The 26,386-nt window shown below is 37.8% G+C and overlaps 1 protein-coding gene across 1 annotated transcript; it reads right to left on the reverse strand.

Annotated features, from left to right (window-relative positions):
* On the reverse strand, nucleotides 1-25,469 carry FAM208A (family with sequence similarity 208, member A). The gene is made up of 22 exons (XM_009895731.1): nucleotides 25,383-25,469; nucleotides 24,384-24,456; nucleotides 22,903-22,994; nucleotides 22,395-22,553; nucleotides 20,934-21,061; nucleotides 20,242-20,273; nucleotides 19,425-19,530; nucleotides 18,908-19,011; nucleotides 18,692-18,795; nucleotides 18,393-18,465; nucleotides 18,186-18,264; nucleotides 15,850-16,560; nucleotides 13,666-14,101; nucleotides 11,042-11,186; nucleotides 9,188-9,244; nucleotides 4,362-5,182; nucleotides 3,538-3,660; nucleotides 2,799-2,958; nucleotides 2,030-2,138; nucleotides 1,687-1,865; nucleotides 1,443-1,601; nucleotides 1-781 (listed from the first exon to the last, which is right to left on the reverse strand). The coding sequence occupies exons 1-22, from the start codon at nucleotides 25,398-25,400 to the stop codon at nucleotides 219-221; spliced, it is 4,431 nt and encodes a 1,476-aa protein (XP_009894033.1). The 5' UTR covers nucleotides 25,401-25,469; the 3' UTR covers nucleotides 1-218.
* Between the last annotated feature and the right edge of the window lie 917 nt (nucleotides 25,470-26,386).

Genomic DNA, 26,386 nt, shown 5'->3' on the forward strand with positions numbered 1-26,386 from the left:
ACAAGATAATTCAAGTACAGTAAATGTTAAAAAATATATATATTTATTTCAATTTTCAGATGCTTCCATCAGGTACAGGCCATCAGAATTTAAATAAGACAAGAAAACATTTGAGATAAAGGACAAGAAACATTTTGTTCCAGAATAAAATAGAAATTGTTAATCCACCATTTTAGAAACAGAAAAGTCCACAGCAACTTATAAAAAGACTTAGGAGTTTATTTCTGTTTTGAATATGGCCTAGAAGAATCACAATTTATATCCCAGCCACCAGGCGATGACGACTTGTCTGTATCCATGCTCTGACTGTAAGCAGATAGAAAATAATTGCCCCCTTCTTGGTTTTGACTTGCAGAAGAAATTTGGTATGTTGTTCCCAGAAAAGTCTGATGAGTGAGCACGTTAAAGTGACTGAACTGATGGGACATGTTTAATTGTCTGCTATAAACTTGGAAGTTATTGAAAGGAGCTTGTTCAACTGAATTGTGTTTTTCTGCTTCAACAGAGCATGTTGTAGAAACTGGAGTAATTGGTTGTATCTCTTCCAAGTCAATTTTAGAAGTCTTTTCCATCAAGCCAATTTGTGCTTCAGGAGATAACTCTGTAACTGATGAGCAGCTTTCTTTTGCATCTGCTCCATGTGAGCCCTTGGCCTCTGTCTGCAAAGCTTCCAAGTGAGTATCATACTTAGAGGCATCATTGCAGATTTCTATTTGTGATGTTTCATCCCCTGAATCCAGAGACATGTCCTCCTCATCCTTTTCATCGTTTTCTACAAGAACTACATTAAAAAAAAAAGAGAAAGTCCTATTCTATTGAAATACAAACCTTTGTTAGAAAAGCTATACACTACTCACAGAGTGTTACGCTTCAGGTCTGCAAGTCCAATATCACTTAAGTCTTGGTCTTCTGCCACTCTTGTTCACTTACTCAACATACACACTTAACCCTCTGTGTGAGTGTCCAGTTATTCCGATGCTAAAAGCTTCTGCGCACTGTGTTCATGTTTAGTGTTGGGAAATCCCAACTCCCAGCTCCAAAGGGGTTAATGTCAAAACAGCATCTAAAGTTACACAGTAGGTGAGTATTTGATCAGACAATTAAAGGAGTACAATTACTGACATCTCAGTCCTTCTGCTACGGTTTCTAAAAGCTACCATTAAGTCTATTCTTTTCCTGAAAACAGACGGTTACACCACTTTGGCATATGTCTACTTTCTTGAACACCACATTAGCCTATGATTCTGTATTTAAGATCTCCTTTGGCGCTCCATCCCAGCTGCTTTTCCCCCATCATTTAAAATAGAAAAAGAATAGCTTGAGAGTTGGGTTTTCCTGGCCTTCTGTAGTGTTCATTTACAAGAGTAAAGGCACACTAGCTCAAGGACCTCCACCCCACACATCTAATTAGCTAAAGAAAGCGTAAGTGTGTTTAGTATTACCTGATTGTCTTTTGTGAGCATCAGAGAGAGGAAGGCTGTTTTCTTCAGTAACCGAGTTGTGATAGCCAACGAGACTTTTAAAATTTTGCATAAAGTCATCAACAGTAGCAACCACTATTCCATTATCAACATAATTTGAAAGTGTTTTGAGATTCTTTTCTAAATGCAGAAAAGGAGATTTTTGTATTACTATTTAGCACCTATTATCAAAAGAGGGAGAAGTATTCATAACTTTAAGGTTTACCTGTTAAGAAGACAACATGTCTCTGTTGTATGTTTTGAGCCTGAAGCCTGATAAGACACTCTAATTCTGGAGCATTTCGAGTTTGAGAGTCACAATTATGGTAAGACAGAATCTCAACCAAGTGCTGCTTTTGATAGGTATTCAGAAGGGTCAGCAGACTCAAGGCATTGGCATTCAACCTATAATGGGGAAAAAAGTGCACTATTAGAAATGTAAGGTCAGTCTAAATATTAATTTTAAGTCAAAAGACGAATATAAAAGTAAGTTCTACTTAATTGGGTTTTTGAGAGCATAATTAAAGCTGAAGCATTTTAACAACTGGTATTTGAAGAACACTACTTACCTCCCCAGCTCTTTAAGTTTCTTTTGTATTTTACAGTGGACTTTCCACTGCCATTTCCCATCTGGGGTACTGAGACCCTCCAGAAACTTTAAGAACTGTTTCAGTTTATCTGTTTCGGAGATATTGAATAGGAGTTAGATATTGTGGTATGCAAACTGAAAATACAGCTTCAGTTTATACATAAAGCTTCTATCTGTTTTCATCACAGTTTTTTGCTGGGTTTTCTGCCTAGCAGATTAGCCAATAACAATGCTTCAAAACAGCTGCTTTTTTGTAGGGCAGATGCTCAACAGTGGTACCTGCTTATGTAAAAGCTGAATTCAGTCATCTGCCTTGCTAAAATATATTTTAAAAACTGGTAATTTCATTAACTATTCAGTTTCAAATAAAGAAAAAGTGGAAGAATGTGGGTTTTCAATATTTTTTCCTAGCATATTTGTGGATTGAGTAGTAAGGAATAAAAGGTTCTATATACATAACTAACTACACAATCTAACATAAACTTAGAAAGACAAGCCAAGATCTCCAAGTTCACACATTCCCCAGAAACATGTTCTCCAAAAAGCCCACTGAGGTAAGAAAGAGACTGAATTTGCTGAAGTTCTCAAATAAATAAATAAAAAAAAAAATCACAAAAAATAGGTAGAAGACTTGAAAATTAGAAGACTTGATTGATTCTTCACTGCGATGAGTATGGCATCTCTCTCATATACTAAAATGTCAGGCTTTTTTTAGTCTGTTTTAAAGCTTCAGAAAACACCAGACTTACCTATAGTGATGGACTCTGGATTAAGGACAGATTCATCTGACACAACAAAACCACCAGACACAAACAATTCGTTGTACGTGTGATTTTTCACATCATCCAAACTATCAACACCCGCAAAGCTGACACAAGAAAGCCTCTTCAAAGTTACTAAGCCAGGAATCTGTTTAGAAATATTGTAAGTCAGAGATGTATACCAAAGATCATACAAAAAAGAAAAAGACCTACAGAACTTTCCTACTTAATACCAAATGTCAAACTTCAAAACACATTTTCAAAGATTTATTATTTTTCCTGGTGCCTGGGGAAGTGCTCTCTCAAAAACATTACAGGAATGAGACAGTGGAAGTTGAGCACTTAGAAGAATTTTACTTTCTGTCCAGCACAGGTTCACAGAGCCCAGCTGTCGGCAACACCTACGGCGATCTGACAGCTGCCCTCCCTTGCCATTAGAGCGCCGCGGAACTAGAAGCAGAACTCCTCAGGCCTTTGTACAACTTTACAGCTACTAAGAATAAATATGCATTAGCATGTATGTGGAGGGGCAAGAGGTTATGGATATACGATGTAACAAGACGAGGGCATTTACCACAACCATTTTTATTTCTTCAAACGGCAACTAAACACAGGACATGGTTTAAGTGCTGTGTTGTTATGAGGAAGTGGCCTTGCTCAAAATGAGCTCGTCTCACAACGCTTTAACAGTAGCTTTCTGTAGTACGCATTTACTTATGTGAAATACCTTATGGATGAGGTTGGCGATGTCTTCGTTTTGGATAATTATCAACAGTTTATCTAAATCAGCTCTTCTTTTAAGGAACTGTTCTGGATGGCACTCTGTATTACCTAACTTGGTGAGATACTCCTAACGCCACAGAAAGAGAAGATGGTGAAGAAAAATGGAATAGTGAATCCCCACATGATGACCGCATTAAGTATCCCATTCAAATGAATCAGAGAGACAGGTGTCCTTGTCTTTCCGATACGTTATTTGGAAGAATGTAGCAACCCAGAAATAGGCTGTTTCAGTCATTCTTACCGAATTGTGCATAAGTGGCCAACTGACAGTCTAGCAAAACTGCATGAGTTTTCAAGTAAAGCGAGAAGATTTTATTATTTCACTTTCATCATATACATTTAAATACAGAAGAACAGTACTCTCCAAAAGTTACCGGTACTATTAACTGGAGGGAAAGGGGGGAAAAAAGAACCAAACCCCCACACATCAACTTTCCATATACTCTTTCTAAAATGGCAAGCTATCACATTTTTGCCCTCATCTTTTTGCTGTAAGGCCACCCCCCGGCAGTAGCTTCAGAAAGAATCGAACTACAGCCTGTTCTGCTTTCCAGCTATGAGAAAAAGACTTACGTAAAAGCTAAATATAAGCAAGACTACCTCAGAACCTCAAACGAGAAATGGGACAGGGCAGCCTACTTTCACAATTCAACATTTTCTGAAACAAATTTCAGACTACCTTATGTTTCCGAGTCCAGTTTTATACGTTCTGATTTGAAAGGCACTCTGTTTTAACACTAAAGAAAGGTTGAACTGGAACACATTTACCTTGATTTCTTTGCAGAGAATGCTTTCTTCCTCTTCATGAATATAAAATTTCACAGTGTTTTTCTGTACATCTTTAATAATTTTGACCAAACTGTTAAATACTTCAGGTTTTAACTGGCTTATAAAATCAGAAAGGGCTGGTTGGGTTGAAATGTTTAAGTTCTCTGGGGATTTCTGTGTCTTTTCTGGTGGCTCCATCAGATCACCACTGGAAGAGGTCTGATCAGACGTCAGCATATCCTCCATTTTAGCATTCACATGATCCATTTCCTCCTTCACTAAAGGCAAGCTTGACAAACGCTGCTCGTTAGAATCCAGATCTTCCACCACGTTATTACACAATGGCTCTGATAACAATGCCATGTCAGAGTCCCTGCAAACAGGTACGGTGTCGGGTGCAGGATTCAGTGCTGCGTTACTAACCACTTCTGCTGATTCAGGACTAGAATAAATTGATGGAGTATGTCGAATGCACGAAGAGGACAAAATAACGCTATTCAACTTTTCACTCAGTGTCTCTATATATTCTTGGACAGAAATCTCTGATGCCTGTAAACATATGTATTCAGAAAGTCTCATTATCCTCTCTCGGGCAGAGAAGACTGGTGTGGACATACCACTAACATATGCAATATTCTTTTGCTGCAAAATTTCCTGAATCTTTCTTGCAAAGAGATTATATTCTTCTAATAGTGTAGTCTCTATTATTGCACTAATGGAATGCTTAGTTGTAAAAGGGTGATCTGCTAGCCCACACTGATCTTCAAGTTTCTCCACTTGTCGTGTATAAAGTCCATCTTCTGCTGTTCCCTTCTGTGCGTCTGAAAATGGAGAGTATGGAAACTGATAATCAGAACTTCTCTGTCTATTTATTACCCGGGGGTCATTAGGGAAGGCGTCCTTTGGCGGTAAATGCACCAGTGGTTCTTCTGGTGATTTCAGACCTATATAGGAAGAGTTAATCATCATCATCATCTCATGTTTGAAAGTCATACACAACTGATACACTAAAATCTCCAAAGCACAGTTTTAAAACAGCACTACTGTTGTGCCTCCCCCCTCCAATCAAATCGAACGACTCAGGTGTTACTGTCTGCTGAGGTACAGAAGCACAGACACTTTAATCGCTCCTAGAACAGTAACATCAAAGTTTGCTCAGAAAAGCAGAACACAAGTAATTTTCCCAGAGGTAGTATCCAATTTAAACATAACAGGAACCACCTTAATTACCACCACCAACAAAAAAACAAATTAGAAATCAAGCGGGGTGACAAATTATTCGAACATTTTCATTTGCTACTAGGCTAGAATCCTCAGACTTTATAGAGGCTTATTTCAGCCACACATGACCTTGTGGAGTTAGACTGCAAGCTGCATCTCTGGTCTCACAATTGAGAATATAATTTTTTTTGCTTAAAAATGTACGACATAAGTCTTATGGTAATTATTGCAACAGAATCAGTTATGCTGCAAGGAGTGCTGAAAGCCTCTCATAATGCAAACCTCAGATCCTTTCTGCAACACTCAGTTTCTTCACCATCCACATTCAAAACTATGGCTCTGTTTGTTTTTAAACCAAATTTAACACTTTGTTGCAATCAATGATATATATAGACACACAGGTATTTCACTATTTATCTGTTCCATAAATACTTCAAAGAAGTGGTTTTTGTTGGTTTTGAGTTCTTTGTTTTGTTTTGAAGTGTTAAAGCTAGTACAGTTGTAAGCAGAAAACCAGATTTCTTGAACAGAAGCAATAACCAAAATAGCATAGACAGTTTCTAAAAGTGAGTGTTCTTTTGGACTGCAGTCATTTTTGTAGCCAGTTAAAAAAGTTATATTCAGTCCCTAATTTAATCATGTCCATCCAGATCCAAAAAAAACACGTGTCACTAACAGGATGCCTTTTTCATGGTGACAGTATTGCCTCACATCACCTTTGTGCCAGTCGAGTTCTACAGAGAAACCAGAAATGTGGTTCCATTTTATTTTTCTTATGAATGAAACTATATATTCTTTCTTTGTCCTTCAAAGCACACCCTTTGAGTCTACCCAAATTTCAAGTTTTCTTTAAAATCACTAACACGGATATAAATCAGGTTATTCCAATTAGTTCCATGCTATTTTATTTGAACCTTTGTTCTGTTGCCCTGTACCTTCAGTGTCGATCTACACCTTTTGCATACACAAGTATATTAATTTTAAATTACTTTGAAAAACTCAGTACCAAATCATAATGTTAACAAATAAGCTTAGTTTAAGCTCATTTGAGAGACCAGGCACTTAAAATATGTTATGTATCTCATTCTTCTTGAGCTGCCCTTACAAGCTACATCACTGTTGTAATCAAGAAACACTGTACTATAAGCAAGTCTGAGTAAGAAGATTAAAAGCTATACTATGGCTTTAAAAATTGGGGCTATTTTAATAACTTCTTACATTTTGATACAGCTAATCCTTTGCATACCAATTTTTAGCAATGAGATTTTGTTCTGTGGCTCTCCCGTCTGCATCCCCAGTACAGGGAAAAATTCAAATCCCAAGGTTACTGAAAAAATTAATGTACCATCCACTCATCCTGATTTGATGGAAAGTTTCTACAACAATTATATTAGGAAAAAAGTTTTCAAGATATATATGATTAAGAACTGATTAGGTTATTCTTCAAAGGTTATTATTTAAAGTTTTCCAAAAAGAAAGAAACTTTGCTTTAAAAACAAAAGCCTTTGTTTTTACTAAAGGTTTTTATTAAAAAATGTAAACCAGAATGTAAACAGAAAGATATACTGCTGAATATGAGTATAAATGCAAAATATTTTCTAACATGTAAACAGGATTTAAAAAATAAAAGGATTATTTAACCTAAAGTTACCCTTATTTAAACAGCATTCCCTAAAGGTGGCATCCTTCATAGATCTACACCTTTGGGTCACAAGTCTTCACAAAAAATAAATGCACAAGCAAAGAGCAAACCCCAAATTAATAGTTGTTGAAGTGTCTGTTTACTTAAGTATGATTTATGATTTCAAACATACCCTTTGTTGGTAGTACCCTGTAACTGGATATGTCAAGGAAACCCAAAAGAGAACTGCCTGAAAACAATCTTAGAAAGAACAGCTGTTTAAGAGCTGCTGAAATATTTATCCTTACAGATTAAGAGTCAAATTCTTCACTGTTTCAGAGAGGTCCTTAAACAGTGATTCCAGAGAGAGGATTCTTCGGTAGATTTTGAAATCAGAAATTCAACCACCACCTGACAAAGAAAGCCTCCAACGTTCTGTTTCTTCATATCCAAGCTTAATTTCATCAAAAGCCATCACATTTAAGAATGTCTATTAATGCATTAATCTTCTTTACAAGAGAAGGAAGAACAAGCAAGAACAAATGCCATTTTTGCACTTTATATCTAAAGCCAAAGAAGAGTCTCAAATTCAAACCAAAACTGAGTTAGCTTTCAAAAATAAGACTCAGGTTTGCTTACTATTGTCAGAATTTTAGACTATGTAATCATAAAGAAATGAACACCACCACGATACAGAAGTAGCCCAGCCAAGTCGAACACCTATGAACAACTATCTCCTCCAACACTTGCTGATGTCCTCAGGGAAGAAGCAAGACACCCCCCCTCAAGTCACAAACAATAAAGAGTTAAGTTCTTAAAGTAAGTTTAGCTGAAGTTTGAGTAAGTTTGAGCCAGCAATGTGCCCTGGTGGCCAAGAAGGCGAATGGCATCCTGGGGTGCATCAAGAAGAGTGTGGCCAGCAGGTCGAGGGAGGTCATCCTCCCCCTCTACTCTGCCCTGGTGAGGCCACATCTGGAGTACTGCATCCAGTTCTGGGCTCCCCAGTTCAAGAAGGACAGGGAACTGCTGGAGAGGGTCCAGCAAAGGGCAACGAAGATGATTAGGGGATTGGAACATCTCTCATATGGAGAAAGGCTGAGGGACTTGGGTCTCTTTAGTCTAGAGAAAAGAAGATTGAGGGGGGATCTTATTAATACTTACAAGTACTTAACGGGAGGATGCCAGGGGGATGGGAGCAGTATTTTTTTAAGTGGCGCCCAGTGATAGGACGAGGGGTAATGGGCATAAACTTGAACATAGGAAGTTCCATCTTAACATGAGAAGGAACTTCTTTACTTTGAGGGTAGTGGAGCACTGGCACAGGCTGCCCAGAGAGGTGGTGGAGTCTCCCACTCTGGAGACATTCAAAACCCGCCTGGACGCTGTCCTGTGCAACTGCTGTAGGTGACCCTGCTCTGGCGGGGGGTTGGACTAGATGATCTCCAGAGGTCCCTTCCAACCCTGACCATTCTGTGATTCTGTGAACATGATCCCTGTATCAAAAGTAAAACATATTTTTGTTTAAAAAGAAAAAAACCCAAGAGATTGCTCATTTGTGCAGAGATGAAAAAGAAAAGACTGATGTTCTCTGAATTCCTTTCTACAGCTAACTTGCTACAAAAATGAGGCATGGAGAAGCCGCTGGATTTAGAAAGCAATCAGTTTCAGAAACGAACAAAGCTTCCTTTAAATTATATTACCGAATTGATCTTAATTTCCTAGAATAAAAATTCAAAGCCCTATAGAAGATACGATACAGGAGGATACACAAAGTAAAAATCGAGTGCCCATAGCCCAAAATATTAAAGGCTCTTTTGACTTTCCTACAGCTGCCTTGATGTATTTCAACAAAACGAATCCACTTGCTGAATAGTGTATTACTGTCTCATTCTCTGATGAAAATTCAATACCAGGCGAGAACACGAGCTGCTCAGTAGTTCAGGCCATAACAACATACGCGAACTGTCCCACTCGCTCTTCTCACCTGTTCGCTTATCTTCATGTTTTTCCATCTGACCCTCTTGTACTATTCCTGCCCCTCCTGAAGGAGGGCAGCAGTTAGCATTCGTAGAGTTTCTTGGTATTTATATAGCACCTTTTACAGACCATATTGCAGAGCTACTCAATACCTGGAGTACTGTGTCCAGCTCTGGGGGCCTCAGCATAAGAAGGAAGTGGATCTGCTGGAACGAGGCCAGAGGAGGGCCACGAAGATGATGAGAGGGCTGGAGCACCTCTCCTATGCGGAAAGGCTGAGAGAGTTGGGGTTGTTCAGCCTGGAGAAGGGAAGGCTTCAGGGAGACCTTATAGCAGCCTTCCAGTACGTAATGGGGGCCTACAGGACAGCTGGGGAGGGACTTTTTACAAGGGAGTGTTCTGACAGGACAAGGGGTAATGGCTTTAAACTGAAAGAGGGTAGATTTAAATTAGATATTAGGAAGAAATTCTTCACTCTGAGGGTGGTGAGGCACTGGCACAGGTTGCCCAGAGAAGCTGTGGCTGCCCCATCCCTGGAGGTGTTGTCCAAGGCCAGGTTGGATGGGGCTTTGAGCAACCTGGTCTAGTGAGAGGTGTCCCTGGCCATGGCAGGGGGGTTGGAACTAGATGACCTTGAAGGTCCCTTCCAACTCTAACCTTTCTATGATTCTATGAATACTTACTGCAGTAACAGCTAATTTGTAGGAACTCAAGAAATCCAGTGATGCTCAACACAATCTCTTTCATCTCTAGAGAACAGCTCAGAAGACTTCAGAGACATTTTTTTCTAGTAAGATTTGTAGTCTCACAGATGACTGTGCAACATGTCAGTCAATTGACATGCAACCATATCCTCATTTATACGCATAGTGCCATTTCCTCCAGGAGTGAAAGAAATAATGTCCTATCCAAACCACTTTACAGTCTCCGTACTCTGTAACTTAGGAAAATATCAGAACAGGCTTTTGATGTTTGGCCCTTAAAGAAAGTACAGAAAATGTTACCCAGAACTGTCCTGTCATTTCGTTGAAAGGCTTATGAATACCGTGAAGGGAGACCTGTTTCTCCTGCCATCCTCCCTTCTCAACCAAACTAACAAAAAAGCTGCTGAACTACATAACTGGATGGATATCCGAAGTGTCCAAAACAAAGATTCCAGCATTCCTGGAACACGACCAGAAACCAGTAAGGTTTTACTGAGAGAATGCAGTTAAGTTCTACCTAGATTTAGTCATAAGATGACTTGATTTGTAGCCTCGAATTTAGAACTCTTGATGACTATTCCTACAGCCCAGTTTCCACATCCTTCAAATCCTTGTTTTTATGCTCTCCCACGACCTGACACTTGACTCATCAAGAAGTAGAAGCAGCAGCTTCTTCTGTAAGATTATTTAAGATGTAAATATTTAGATATGACAAAGACTTTAAAGCTCTTCCAGTAGAAGAGCTTGATGCAGTAAGAAGCAGACTACTTTCTGTAAGAACACATTTTTCATTACTTTTCTGGATTATCAGCTGCAATTACCTGCCTATCCAATATTTTAGTAGAACGTAGCAAGTTCAAACAATGAAATTCAAACACTGAAATCAAAAGAGTTACCTACCTCACTGCATAAATACCCAAGCATTCACATTTCTAAATTATGCCAGTATGCACCCAAAGCAATATTCTCTACCAGCATCTATTTTGTTCCAGGAGATTTCTGTATTAATCAAATATCAGAAACAACTGCATAGGCAGCATAAACATATGCTTCTGTACCAACATGTGACCCAAGAATGGGACCTATGAAAGACAGAAACCTTTAGAATCTGTTTTCATTCACTATTTGTAGCAACGTAAGAGTTAAACCCATCTTACCTGTAATTGGAATAAGTTTCCAGTGCATTCCAATTTCTCCTATATTATTTGAGTTGGAATGTTGCCTGCGATAAACATGTTCTATAGGTGTACTAGGACAGGGGCTGTAGTCTTCAAAACTACTTAGACTTCCAGTGTTTGCTTCCTAAAAAACAATAAAAATTCTCAGCTCGAAACTTTGGTTTTTGGTAGCTATTAAGCTTTTACATTTTCAACAGCTAACAGTAAGAACACAGAGTTCACCAGCCTATTGGGAATTCTGCCGTCAATCAAGTAAAGTCAAACTTGGAAATGTTTACATGAGGTATTTATATATTTCATTTACCTGTTTGATAATTTCTGAGACAGATGTCTTTGCTGATGGCCTACCATTAAATAATTAAGGCAGTCCTGAGCACATGCTTAGAGTACAGAAGCGAGGTGGGACAGGGAGGAAAGAAGGCAAAGAGGGGAAAAAAAAAGAAATAGGAAAACTGTCTGCTCCTTCGCCTTTTTCAGGCTGTTGTCTTGATAGCTGACTAAAGCCATGAGATGTTAGCATTACTGAGGAACTGCCTGCAACTAGTATTAAACCCTTGAACATTCCCATTTCATCCCACGTTCCAGATGGTTAGAAGCAAAACAGCACAGAGATTACAGGTAGGACAAACTCTTTCCTGCTCCATGACTCAGAAACTGGGCTTTGTGTAGAAGAACAGAGATCATAGAGCAACCACTCTGTAGCATAATGTGATCGAGCAAGCAGCCAAGGCACTCTGAACCTTGAGTGCAAGAGCCTTCTTCAAGCGGTGTTCTGCCAGTTATATCTTGTGATGAAAAGTATGGAGAGAACACATACACACCAGTGCACCAAGAGGGCCCATAAAGAGAGCTAGGCATGCATTTAAGTGCTCAGAATTTTTCAACTCTGCTCCCACCAAAACTAAATAAAGCCAATTCCCCATCATCCTCAATACCCATAGAGCATTTAAGACTTTCCACTATGCACATTTCTGAACGCTTTCTCACTCAGACTCTGCCAGAGGGACAGAAACAAGCCCATCATCTTTTCCACAGTACAAGATCAAAAGATGAGGACTGCAGGACCCCACTGGCACACACAAGTGAAGGGCATTCTCCTGCCCTATAAAATGCCTGCTACTGTTATGTAGGAGAGAGAATACACTTGGAAGAGGCTGGACCAAAACCAACTCCCAAAACTACAGCAACAACTGCAATTAGAGCAAAAGGATGCTTGATGATTGTAAAGCAGTACGAATCGCTTTATTAACCCTGAGGTATTGTCACTAGGAAAAGGTCTCTAACACACACACAGAAACAGTCAGCTGAGGTACGCTGTTGCCATTGGGGCTTTTTGTTTGTTTTCAAGGTAACAGTCCAGAACCCATAAAGCGCATTTAGTTTCCAAAGGCAATAACTTAGTTTTGCCAATTTGTTCTATCAAGACAAGAAGAGACAGCTGTCATTAAAAGGAAACAGCTCTCACTCTGCTTCTCTAGAGTAACTATTGATCATCTGTGGATAAACATTCTTGTTTAAGATACCTCCAACCAACTCTAAATATCAAATACAAATCACAATTTGACTTCTTTCACTTTCTTACTTATGGCAAGGAAGCAACAGGTCAAAAAAAAGTCTGGAAATTATACAGCCTACAACCGATATATATATATTTTTGATTTGCATTTGGGAGGAGAAGAGGGAAGAATTCTGGGTGCATAAGCTTTGAAAGAGATGGTCTCAATTTAGGTCTGGGAGGAGCCTGGTCAAAAAAAGGCTCGTTTCTGTGCCTGCGATGGAATTTCATAATTATGACAAGTTGTCATATCCAAACCACCTATCAGGTCTATAAGGTTAAAGACTAAGCAGTACACAATCATTAACGGCCTCTCCTGCAACCGTGCCGAGAGAGTCCATACAGAACAGCAACTACTGCCTTATAACCTATTTTTGGGAAGAGTAACAGCTAGGCAATAACTGTGATGAGGAACTCTCAAATCTCCCCGTACTGTGTTTCAGGTTCAGCAAACCTCAGTACCCCAGCCAGACCAAGAATCACCCCTGCAGAAGGAGGACGATGGGAAGCTGTATGCAAACTGTTACAGTACCACTATACCTGTTCCATGCAATAACTTCACAGATTGCTAAAAAAACCCACCACCATAAGCAAGCCGAGAGCCAGAACAGAGTATCTTTTTTCTGCAAGAGACAGAAGACAACTGCAAGGCTTTGGTCTCTGCAAACATGAAAAAACACCCTCATATATAGCACTCAGCAACAGAATGACAGAAATTTTGCTGCCTATTGCTAAAGCGGCTGCATATGACACTTACTGTAAAGCTAGTGAGGAAGACTGACCGTGGTTGCTTTCCATCTTTCAGGTATTCTTAATTATAATTTTATTACAGAAAGAGTAGACATAAAGAACCAGGAACACACACCTTAAGATATAAGAAAATTTCCATATACGCTCCTACCAAACAGAAAAGCTTCTTCACAGAAAAGTTAGTGCTTATCTATGTTTACCTATGTAAAAAAATAGATTTTTTTTTTTCATTCAGTCTCATATTTATGAAAATATTACATTCATTATCAGCATCTACCTACATGGCAGTTTCACTTACTTTTAAACGTAGCGTGTGTTCAAGGCCTACTTCATTAGCTGAAAGCCGTAGATCAACATCAACTGGGTAGGGTAAGCATGCCACGTCAGTTTCCAGCATCACTGGGCTCTGTGGGTCCTTAAAGTTAACATTTTCAGCCTGAGCAGTATTAGGAAGCTCATGATCATCTTTGTCCTGTGCTGGAATGGATTCATATTCATATTTTTGTCTCATATCCTCTTCAATTTCATCAGTGCTTAATCCTAAAGCTTGATTTACAGACCGTGCCAACGATGAATCCAAGTGTCCTGCACTAGCTAGTGTTTCTAAAAGCAGTTTAATGAGGCCATGCGTGTCAGTAACAGCGGGGTCGGATACATCTTGCTGCCTCAAGTCAGTATCATGTCCACCAAGACCAGTATTAACTGAGAAAACAGAGTGTGGCGAATCCGAGGTTCTGCCCCCTTAGAGCAGGGGGAGAAGGGGAAAAGTAATCCATTACTAAGTTTCAAAATAAAAGCAAAACCAGACACCCCCCCCAAACACCTACCACATACCCACAGTCTCGCTCTTTAGCATCAATTCACACAGTACATATACATTTATTTTCTTAACAAAAACTTTTAAACAGGTAGATGTTGATAAAAGGGCAGTTTCTAAAGTTAATAGTCTCCCCCAAATAAATAATTACCTTTTTTAGGTCACTCAATACCACGCTATTTTATGTTTCAATAGAAGTCACATACTATGATCTACGTGTTTTTTTGAAACCTTGTAATGTTAAGAGAAAAAGATTAGTTTGAGCAAAATACTTCTCTCCATCCTATCACTGTTGCTCCAGAAGCTGATGACTATCTTAATCCTTAACCTCACAAGTTATCTTAGACTAAGTGTAAATTCTAAAACTTTACCATGCCTATTTGTACTAAATGTAACTTTAGAAGAGGGTTATTATTCTTCTACTCACCCTCTTGGATGAGCAAATACCACATTTATTCTTCTTGGAAAGAGACAGGCCAAGGAACTACTTTAAGTATCTGATGAACTCCTAACTCATTTATTCTATATAGAAATCTAATCAGTTTAGCTACTTAAGCTCTCAGTATTTTAGGTAAGACTTTTTTCAAGACAAACAAATTACTTTTAGGGTTATATAAAAACACGGCATTCAAACCATAGATAGGTGTTACTGTTTTGGTATGCCTGAGGGAGTTAAGGCAAAATTTAGTTTTAAACAGATACTGTTCTGATTACAGCCAGGTGGAAATGCATTCACACATTTTACATTAACAATCAACATAAAAAGACCCTGAAGGTTCACAGACATGCAAGCAGGAATCCCAAGATCTAGCATGTAGCCTACCCTCTGTCTCCTCCATCCACACATGCCAGTATCTTTTGTCCCTCTCAAAAGGGAAACTTCTTCCTAAGATCAGCTTCCAAAACACCAATTCCACTTTATCTTCCAAAACGATCCACGTACACATGAGAAAAACTGGTGCTAGATGGAACCTCCCCTCTTCTTTGTACCACCCTTATTCCCAGTTTTCCCCCTTCTGAAGGAGGCCCTTGAGAAAAGGGTCAGGGAAACAGAAATTAAAGGGTTTTTTTGGCACATCTTAAGTAAGTATCGGATAATATCTCTGATAATTATCTGAGGTTTGGATGTAGATAATTTCATGTAAAGAATAATTTAATCTTAATACTATATGGTTGTTTCCTTTGTCTCACTGCACACATTACTGGCTATTTCAAAAATTAACTGTGCTTATGCTTAGAAGTTTAATTCTCCCCTTCAATCTAAATTCATTACATATTACATAGGGTATTGGAGCCACAAAGAATTACAGCAATGCCTAAAGTCAAACTCTGCAAAAGGCATTACAATATCAACTCTGCTTAGTACTCTATACTGGAAAGTCTTTGGACAGTTCCACAGCTAAAGAAACTCTTTGGCACCTTCTCTCCGAAGAGGTAGAACAAAAGCAGCTTCTATGACAAGTTCTGGTAACTTGTTTTCTAGAAAGAGGCAACCTACGTAAAAATACACTACATCTCTATTGATAGATATCAGGCCAATGTTTAAATGAACCACCATGCATTAAAATATCCACAGTGTGCAAAAAATATTCAATCCATAAAGATTAAATGTTAAGCATGCACTGAATTACAATGTTTAAAGAGTAACTCTAAACAAAGATTTACTTACCTTCGTACTGACAGCTGTTCTCTGAAGATTCACTCATTTTTAAGTATTTCCGCAAATTTTCAGACTGTTTTTCCAGCTTCCTTTTCAGACCACTTTTATTCCTAAGGTCTTCAGAATCAGAATCTCCACCTACATTTTTTTTCCTACACTGGATTAAGTTAATAAGTTCTTTGAGTCTATCGGGATCATAATCTCCAGAATGAGGCAGTTTTTGCTTGGCAGCAGTGGCTTCATATTTTGCACGGATTCTTTTCCCGCTTTTTGCATTGGCAAAATCAGAGTCTTCTTCTGTGGCTTCATAGTCTGAGATGGGACTGAACTGTTGAAGTTTCCGATTTCTCTCCATCAGTTCCTTAGCTCTAGAAACAGGTAGTTGATATGCCTCACAACCAAAAATATAGTTTTGCAAGGAGCTGTCAATATGAGATTTATTTTTTGGAGCAGAATAAAGAAATTTTTTGTCATCCAACCGTGATTCATACCGATATAATACAAATTCTCTATAGTTTCCAGAGCCACTACAGCATCTTTTCAAATACTCATTTATATACCTTTCCACAACAGCATTGAAATCTGCAGTAGCGTCTTTACGAGACTGGATTAAAGCAAAATGTAGAGACTGAATAAACTTTGTGAATTCTGGAATGATTTCCTGATTTTCGTGCAACACCACGGTAGTTGAATTTTTCTGTGTTCCAAATGGAACACTTTTTTGTGCTGCCATAGGAGAAAAGGGAATTCACAATTAAAATCAAATCATGAAGCTATAAATAAATGATGACTAGTTAGCAATACTCTGTATTATACATATTTGGTGAAACACAGTTTGGAACGACTGTGGAGAAATAACCCAAAAGCCAGGAAAGGAGGGGTTTTTGTGAAATAACTAGCTTTAAAGCCTACTTAAAAGTCAACCTACTTATAGTCATGATGAACTACTCATTTTCATACGTTTGTGCTAACCTGCATCCTAGATACACATATCATTTCCAATTTAAAACACTTTACCCACCCTCCTAGAAGGTGGCCACTTCAAAGGCTTACTAAGGTTTTACTAAGAAGCAACCTAACAGCTCCCTGCAGAAACAGGGGAAGCGTTACTCCTTCCTACGCAATCCCGATGCACTCATTGTGCTGCTTCTAAGCTCACTGGGCCCTTATAAAATTATTCAGCTTAGTAACCCAGCAGAAACCTATATAGTTTTTTTCCATTCCTTTGCAAAGCAATACAACTCACTAAATCAGAGAGATGCAACAGAAGCATGTGCCAAGAGCAGGATTTCCCTGTCTGAGAAGCTGTTAGATCCTTTTACCACATCCTTGAAACAGCAGCTCAAGAAAGCTCTCAGTTATAGCCTTCTTTTATTTATTTATTCACAGTCTTTCCTCCTTCCAATCACAGACTGAAACTTTTCTCCATTCAACCATTTAAGCACCTCTGAAGACTCAAACCAGCGATTAACCTTGTGTTTGGCAGAAACTGGACCTCACAAGTCTTTGAAATGTCACAGCAGCAAGAACTGGAGTCTTTTTAAGGAGCTGGCATGCGTGCACTTTAAATGTCATCTTACATCGTATCTCCTCTTACCCAATCTATAACTGGCTGAATTTTCACATTTGTTACTTAAATAAGAAAAAAGTAAGAGGTTTATTAAAATAAGAAATACAGAGATAAGAATCTGGGAAGCTGCCAAGACTTAGGCCAAGAACTTCTTTGTAGAAGTGAAATGCCTGGAAAGAGCTATGCTCTGACAATATCATTTCTAACTCACATCAGGCCAAAAAGGACTGCATTCTTCTCCTAGTGCTACTTATTGCAAATTTCAACTGTAAAAGATTAACTTTAAAGTCTCATCCCAAAGCACTGAAGTTCTACTAAAGCCTGTCAGTCATCTTTTATTACCTGGTTACATCCATATTTTCTTTGCTCATTTACTCAGGTTTTGGTGCATATCCCAGTGCAAAAAATTAATTACAGGTACATTCATGGCTGTCAGATATTTTGATGGTTAAAGAAAGCCCTCAAACCTCTGAAGTGCAATGTTATTACTAATGCATAGATCTCTTGGAATACTGATGTTCAGTTCTACTAGAATATACAGTCAAGAAGTTTGAACAGGTTTACTTTCTAAAATATGAACAAAGAAACGTAAACTATGTAGTGTGATAATTACTTTTGTGAAGAAATAAACACTTTCTGAACACCATTACCATAACCGATGCAAACTGTTAATTCCTAGTTTACACTACAGGCTATAACACTACAAAGCCTTCAACAGAATATAAACTACATTTAAATAAACACGTACACAACACTCAACAATGAACAAACTTACTTGAGCTCATTATACCTCTAGGTTCTGGAAACAGAAATAACGCATGTAGCATGCGGGACCGTCCAATTTGGTGGTCTAGAACACAAGAAAATAAAGTGAGCTGAGAAGAAGACCACTATGCTTCAAAAGTATTAAAAAACCCAATCCCCTTAAAAAAAAAATCTAAAACCAACTCAAAACAAAAAAACCCAGAGTATGCATACCATAAGGGGACATCATTTGCCAAGGAGAAAGAAGAAAAAGAAATCCTCTGTCCAGAAGTGGTTTCACAAGAACCTGTTTTCAAGCAAAAAAAAGTATACCGTTTCAAACAATCAAAAGATATTTGCTCACTATGAATGCTCTTACTGTCTGTAAGCTAAATTCCCTCATGGGTAGAGAAGTGGCCAGCTAAGGAATTCCAGCAAGATCATGGATCTTGTAGTATGCTTCAATTACTATAGTTAGTAATTTATATTTAAATTATTTTTAAAAACAGGAAAAGCAAATCTGTTGCACTCACAAGTTTCTCTTTCTCTAGTTTTTGAAGTAAACCCTCCAAGTGACTACCAGAACGGGACTTCTCCACAACTTCATAAAGGCTACAGTACATGCCGTTCTTCAACACTGACATGATACAAGGGTAGAAAGAGAAGGTAAGAAAAACAGAAACAAAATTATAATTCAGAAAACTTTTTAAAATTCTGAATTTTTTTTAAAAAAAGCTATAACTATTTACCTTCTTTTGCTCCTAGGTAAGTTTCTTTATAGAACAACGCTGGTGAAACTTTTTTCTTCAACTGATCAATGCTCACAACTTTTTCAACCTCAAGCTTCTCAGGACTGGAGGTGAAGGGGAGGGGGAGGGAGGGAAAAAAAAAAAATAAAGACCTCTTCCCCCCCCCCCCCATAGTCCTACCCTCATTGAACAAATAAGAACTATGAAATACACCCTCTTAAAAAGCAGTTCCTTGGACTATCTCCTGAGCCAGCGGTGTTTATTCCTGCAAAGGAATGTGTCACTTCAAAGGAAAAACAAACAAACAACAAAAAGAGATATTGAGAGAGTTGTGTGCATGAACTAAAAGAAACTCTGGATGCACACGACTCAGGAGTCTAGTCTGACACATTTAAAGCATCCAGTCAATATGTGGTTTAGATTTTCATCTGAATATATCCAAAATTCACCAGTCTTTACTAGATAATATTGCTGTGTCAAAACTCTTTCAACTTATTCTTTAAATGGTAATACTCACAGCTTGCATGGAAGGAAAGGACGTGCTGCTGATTTCAAGGAAACGTGGCACAAAAGTTTGCCTCTATTCCAAAGCTGCCCCCTCCATAATGTAAAGTTAGATTTATCTAAATTAAGATGGAGAAAGAAAGACTAGGTAAAACCACTTGCTAGGTGGGACTAAAAGGAAATAGCAGTAAAGAGGCTGCTGAATCTCCAAAAGCAATTTACAAAAAAATTTTATACTAATACCAGAGCAGACAATAATATGTTAAATAATAAGTTAAAAGGTAACAGAGAGGGCGTTTACAATCCTATCTTGTTCTGAACTGCTCTGAGCAGAATAAAGGAGGTTGGTACATTAGCTGTACCTGCCTATATAAGCATGCCCTTGATGCCAGCATCTGTGGAAAGATAGCCTCTTCCCTTACCTTAACTGTCAACCACTTCCATACATATTAGTATTTTGCTTGAATGAGGCTCAAAAGAAAAGCAGGACAGAGGATCATATTATTTAAAGTGCCACTGAACAGCAGATTCAGTAACAGAAGAAAAGTTCTTATTACACAGTAAGTAGAAAGGGAGGGGAAAAAAAGGCTTGATTTTGTTCAGTTCTGCTATTTTCTGGTAAAAGACGACACACACTGAGGTGTCTGTTTGATCATCCAGTATCAGGAAGAGATGCCTGCAATCAGTATGGTACAGGACAACACTCAGGTATACAGTGTGCATAACTAAGCAATCATTCCACTTAAAGACAAATAAAACTACAAGGGGAAAAATATCCAAAACCTTCCATGTCTATATCATAAAAGCAGTATCTTTCAATTCATTCTTACCTGTACTTCTATCTGTGTTGAAGCTGTTTGATCTAACAAAAAGAAAAAAGACAGAATGACTAGGTTGAGACAGAAGCCTCTGGCTACTAAATTTTACATTAAGGATATTTTACGAGTCTAACAAAATAACAACACTGATAATTTGCTCTCTAACCTCAAGCTATCACCGCTGCAGCATCTTGTGCTATTTCAGATATCTTAATAACTATTTTTAGCACTACATAGTGCAGTCCCCACATCTGGATGCCTTCCTATCACCATAGGTATCTATAATCAACTCCCCATTTAGATATTCTCTCCACAAGCAATGAGACAACACCAGCAAAGAGTCCAGTGACAAAGTACACAGAACATTTTTTTTCGAATACTAAGCAAGATAATGCTGTGAACACTTTTACTTCTGTGAATTTTCTCAGTTACGCAAAAAAAACCATTTTGTACAGGGATTCCACCTCTGCAGAAGGCGAGTAGGTGAAAAGAGCAGCAGAACTGCTTCCTACAGGGGCCAGCCTGCTGCATAAAACCAATTTTGTCACCTCTTGCTTTGCTTTAGAAGTATATATTACGCTAAGTCCCTGTGACATGTCTATTCACTTCAGCACTGTTCATCTAAATCAATTCTAAGTTACTGCCAAGAACTATGAATTCTTCATGCTGCATGCAGTCTTTCCTAAATTCATTTCCTCACTTACCTTGACGGGGGCAAGAATTTTGGTACTTGCACCATTTCATCTTTATAAGTAAATGAAACCACAGCATAAGGACAAACATGTCTTGGTCTTCGTCTTATCTCATCAAAGCCATATTCATAAAAATAGTACTAGAAAAAGAAGTGAACACAATGTTAAATTACAAGTCTGGTAAACTGCATTTTGCAAATATACTAACAATGCATGACCTTGCTTCACTGAAAGGTATACTCTGTTTCACAGAAATAGCTTACAAATATACCTCATGATTATTTAACAAACGGAGTAACAAACGGAGTTTGTAAGTGACAATTTATGCCAAACATTAACTGGTATATAAAACAAGTTATAAGTTACTGTAATAAATAGCAAGTAGCAAAAAGGAACATTTATGTTCCTTTCACCAGCAGCCTACTCCTTCAAAATCTGATACCTAAAATAAGGAAGCTTTTAAATGCTGTTCTCATACGTACTTTATAACACAATCAATTAAGGTATTTTTTCACCTTCTCCTCTCTCCTTTATCAAACACTGACAGGACAGACACTACCTCAGGAGCTAATCAAGAATGAAAAAATAATTTACTTGAAAGTATATTCTTGATAAGTGACAATTAACAAACCGCCCCCAAAAAATTCACCAAGAAAAGTAAATATGGCTATGCATTTTGGAGTCCATCCTTAGTTCAGTCACAAAATTCTAATATTAAAGAAAAATGTAAATTAAGGCAAGTTTGTAATGAGAAATTAAAACACACATTCATTTTCTAGCCATCTGATTCAGTACCCAGCTCTGGGTACGATTTACAGAAATCAAAAAGAAGCTGTAATACTGAAGAGAATGCTTTCAAGTAAGTATCCCAAAATCTATGGACTTGATGGAATACCCTGACTGCAACAGAGTACTGCAGTAACAGAGATGGAACAGCTGGAGAAACAGAGGTGCCTGGAACTGATTCCAATCTCTCCTTCCTCACCATCTCCAAACCTGACAATTTGGTAAGGGAAACGAAAGAAGAAAAAAAAAAAAGAAAAGAAAAAAAAAAAGGGGGGGGGAATGTTGTTCTTTCCTAGCCAATGTTTTCTCTTTTAGAAGTCTCACTTAATACCCAGTAGCCAGTTCTACTTCAAACCAGTTCTACACTTCAAATTCCACATATTATCTCCTCTCCTCCCCAGCCTACATTCCAGTCCCCATGTACATTTCCTAGCTATTTCCTGTTCCACCTACATCCTAATCTGAAGGAGATCTTCTCCATCAAGTCCAGGTGTAGGAAAGGGAATCGGGAGCTGTAATATCTAATACAGACATCTGTGGGCTACTGCTAAGCATACACTAGACTGCAGCTTTACAGGACATGCTCAGTATTTGTTATATCTTCTGTTATTTTATCGCCATCATTTCCAAAGTTCTGTTTCTAAATTTCTTATATAAGAAGTTAACACATGCTCAACTTTCCTCTACCTGAGTAAGTTCATAGGCTCGATAAGCCAACAAGGAGGTTACTTTATTTGCATTCTTTGAAACATGACACTCATGCTTTGGTGTTGGATCTAACACACTCTTCACTGTTGATTCCATTGCTTTCATACCAATGTGGTCGTATATGCTTTTCATTTTTCCCTGTAATAAAGCAGAAGAATTTTAAGCATAAGCTTTTTGCCTGAAAACTGGCAAACTGGGTCAGGTACCAAAGGAAGTAAGAGCAGGGAAATGAAAACAGGCCATTAAAAAAAAAAAAAAGCCATTTACAGAAGTACATTATTTTCATACTTTCAAAGAAAACCAGATTTTTTATAAAAATTTGTTATGCTTTATTTAAGCTCAGTGTCAACACTGGATTTCAAATCTGGTAGGGTTCTAGTTTGTCTAAAAGCAGATAATTGTGTAAATGGAATTCAATAACTTAGGTTTAAAGCCCCTTTATTTTATCAGTAAGCAATATAATCCTTCAGGAATAAGCAACATTTACCTTTATTATTTTAAAAACAATCACATCTCCAGTTGCTCCAGCTTCTAGGGGATTAGGCTGCAATAAATCAGCATACCTGGAGATATACACACCTGAGTGGAGTATACAAAAAAACCCAACACATTATGCTGAATGTTAAAACATTATTAGAAGTTTAAGAAGCCATTACATGGGATTAAAGCTCAACGTATACCACACAATAAAGATACAACAATCTTTTTGGAGTATGATCAGAGAAAGGTGGAAGGGCATGTTCACAATTTGCACCTTCAAGACAGGAGAATAAATGTTTATTTGCACCAACTGCAGTGTGAAACACCACAGCGGAATACACACACCAGCTCAGTTTGAAAGGAGCACACCCACATTCCTGAAAGCCTTGTGACCAAGAGGACAAGCCCTGCCTAAAGGCTACACAGATACTGCTTTCAGGTGTTTATTTAAACAGCTGAGCTCCTTCTGTAGAATGTCCCATTGCACAATGGGGAGATAAGCAGTGAAGGTATGATTGAGAAATAAGGCAGGAAAACACTGGCATCCTCAGCAACCTTTCATCCTACAGTGTTGGCAAAAATACACTGTTTTGGAATTGTGAATTGACACTCAAAGTGAAAGGTAAAATAATTTCTCTCTTTTCAACACTTCAACCATAATTTCATAGATTTGAAGGCCTCAAACACACACTGTCATCTGTTGGTCTAGCTGGCTACCTCAGATCAACCAACTGTAACTGAACTCAGGTACTCAGGAAAGCACCCATTTTGCTTAGGTTCCAAGTCTGTATTTAACTGCTTTAATAAATTGCTCCAGAATCTTTACCAACTAAAACAGTAAAAAATTATATGCTCGTATACCTTTATTCCCCACCCCCCGCATCTGTTCTGCTTTCAACATTCGTATTAGCACCTCTGTATCGTGTTACATTTACAGAGGATGACAAAATTATTTCTTAATTTTCTATTTAAAAAGCTTTGCAAAAGGAACTTTGCATTGTCCTCTTTCAAATCTCTTAACACCTTGTGACTCTTCCAAGTCTGCAATTCAGCAATGCTCTTCTTGGACTTGTGGATTCAACAACTTTAGTTCTATCTACATCGATACTAAGCTGAGCTACTATTTTCATTGGGTATTTCTGAATGCATGTACATGCATATATGTATGTACAAACACAGAGAGGCACACAGCCATAGCTTGCGTTAGTTCTTTGGCCTCCTAATTTTACTGGGAAAACATGATATATCGGTTTGACTTAAGCCAAAATGAGAATCAGGTCTCCCCTTTGGGAAAAGAATTTAAATGAACTAGTCAAAAACAGAGTTATGAGATAATGTTCTGATGTCAATCTCCATTGCTAAAAATACCTAGCTGTGATGTTCTTGCAATAAGCGATAGAAAAAGGACTGAAAGTTTACACAACTGCATCACATTATCTGCCAACTCATACTGAATGATACCAGCACATATAATCAAAAGGTAGTTACCCATGGAAGGGCTGCCGAGAATCGTTATTTTGGAGTGGCCCACCTGCAGCCCCTTTTCACATATGTTTTGGATCTGAAGAGAACAGACATTTTTTTAAGCAAGTCTATCAGGAAAGTCAGAATCTGAACAGAACAAACAGCGAGAAACAATTATTACAGAATTTTGATTTAGCTAAAAAAGAAAAAACAAAACCAAAACCACACACACCACAAAACCCTTACAAACAAAACCACCCAGAGGTAAGACTAGTCTGAATTGCTATATAAACTGTCAAACTGTGCAAGTCAAACTCTCAGTACAAAGCACTTACACAGACTCACCTGTATCTTAAAAAAAAAACCAGCCTCCCCATACCTTAAACACACTTTATGAACATTACTTTTAACACACAAAGCAGAAGTAAACCTGCCAAATGATTGAGTACTTAAGAAATCCTGGCTCTACAATAGCAGAAAAAGCACAGAAACTCCCTTTCTATCACTTTCCTTAAAAACATATGATCAAAGACGAGACACAGAAGATAAAGTCCATTTTCTAATATTATAGGTTACCTTCTCCTGTAAGGTAACCTCTTCTTTACTCAAAAAAAACCCCAACCCAATCAAAAAACAAAACAAAAAAACACTAAAAACCAACTGCTATGAAAACACATGACATTCCTTTTCAATTAAAAAAAACCCACAAACACAAAACCAATAAAAACCCACATGCCATCCATAAAATCTATCTTTTTATTTATAAAACAGAGCCTAAACCAGAGGAGCTACTTTACAGACATGTAAATGGAGCACCTTATATAGGAGAGAATAAAGAATTGAAACACTGACATAATATTGCATCTCCTGCCCATCCTTCTACACTTTCCAGTGCTGAATTTTGCAAAAATACCCTACGAATCAGTAAGTGTGCCAGTAAAAACACTCAGTTTAAAAAAAAAAAAAACACCAAAACCTCTTAACTGAAAAAGAAGAGAAAGCATTTTATATGCATTTTCTTACCTGAGATCGATCAACCATCAGAAATGCGTAAGTTTCAGAAAGCTCTTTTTCTAGGCGACCATCAAATTTCAGCTCTCTGCGTTTTTCTGTGAACTATTATTACAGAGTTCTTAACACACATAGACAGATTACTGCTGTCACATTCAAGTGTCAAACTTTTAAGGTCCCATCTATGTTAGCAGATTCAAGCGTACAAAAGCAATCAAAAGATAATTTGAATGAGACTACAGTATGCTAAAATTACATTTCAAAAACACTATACCCATGGGAAATATCATTGGCTTAACCTGCCCAAATATTTCTTTGTTTGCTTGGGGTTTTTTTAAACGAAGAGATGCTCTTCAAACCTGTGCATTAATGTTTTAGTGTTATTTTTGTAGCATAACTATCAAAAACATCCAGCTCAATGCCTTTGAAATTCCAGAAATAAGCCTTTTTCTCTTTTTAGGAGACAGACCGTTATCTCTTATGTTGTGCATGTACTTTTGGAGTTGCACCTCACTGGTACAAAGGTGGTTTTCATCAGCTGCAATACTCCTTAGCTGTAACCATGAATCATAAATGTTACAGTAGCAAAAAAAAAAGAAAAAAAAAAGAGCTTCAGAGTTTACCTTATAGTTTCAAGATCATAATTATAGCAAACCAATTATATATTCGATTACTCCATACATGAAGCTTTTTGGCACTGGGACTGAAAACTTATTTCACCGTTATCAAAGAAAGCCAAGGCTGGATTTAAGAGGCATCAGATAAGGTACAGCAGAAGTGTTTCAAACAAGCTGCTCCACTTACTAGTTCAAGTAATCAGCTCTGAGGTACTTCAGAAAACAACAATATTACAGAGACTTGGTAAACAGCATCAGAAAAATATTTTAATCTTAAGTTTCAGAGGAAGCATCAGGCCCTTCAAATAAGACACTATAACATCTTTCCAGGTAATTAAAAATACATTAAAATTAAGAAAATTTTTGGAAACTGAAAATGCACAGAGGCAAGTGGTGCCA

This window comes from Charadrius vociferus, unplaced genomic scaffold (assembly GCF_000708025.1).
Source record: "Charadrius vociferus isolate BGI_N301 unplaced genomic scaffold, ASM70802v2 scaffold512, whole genome shotgun sequence".
NCBI lineage: Eukaryota > Metazoa > Chordata > Aves > Charadriiformes > Charadriidae > Charadrius > Charadrius vociferus.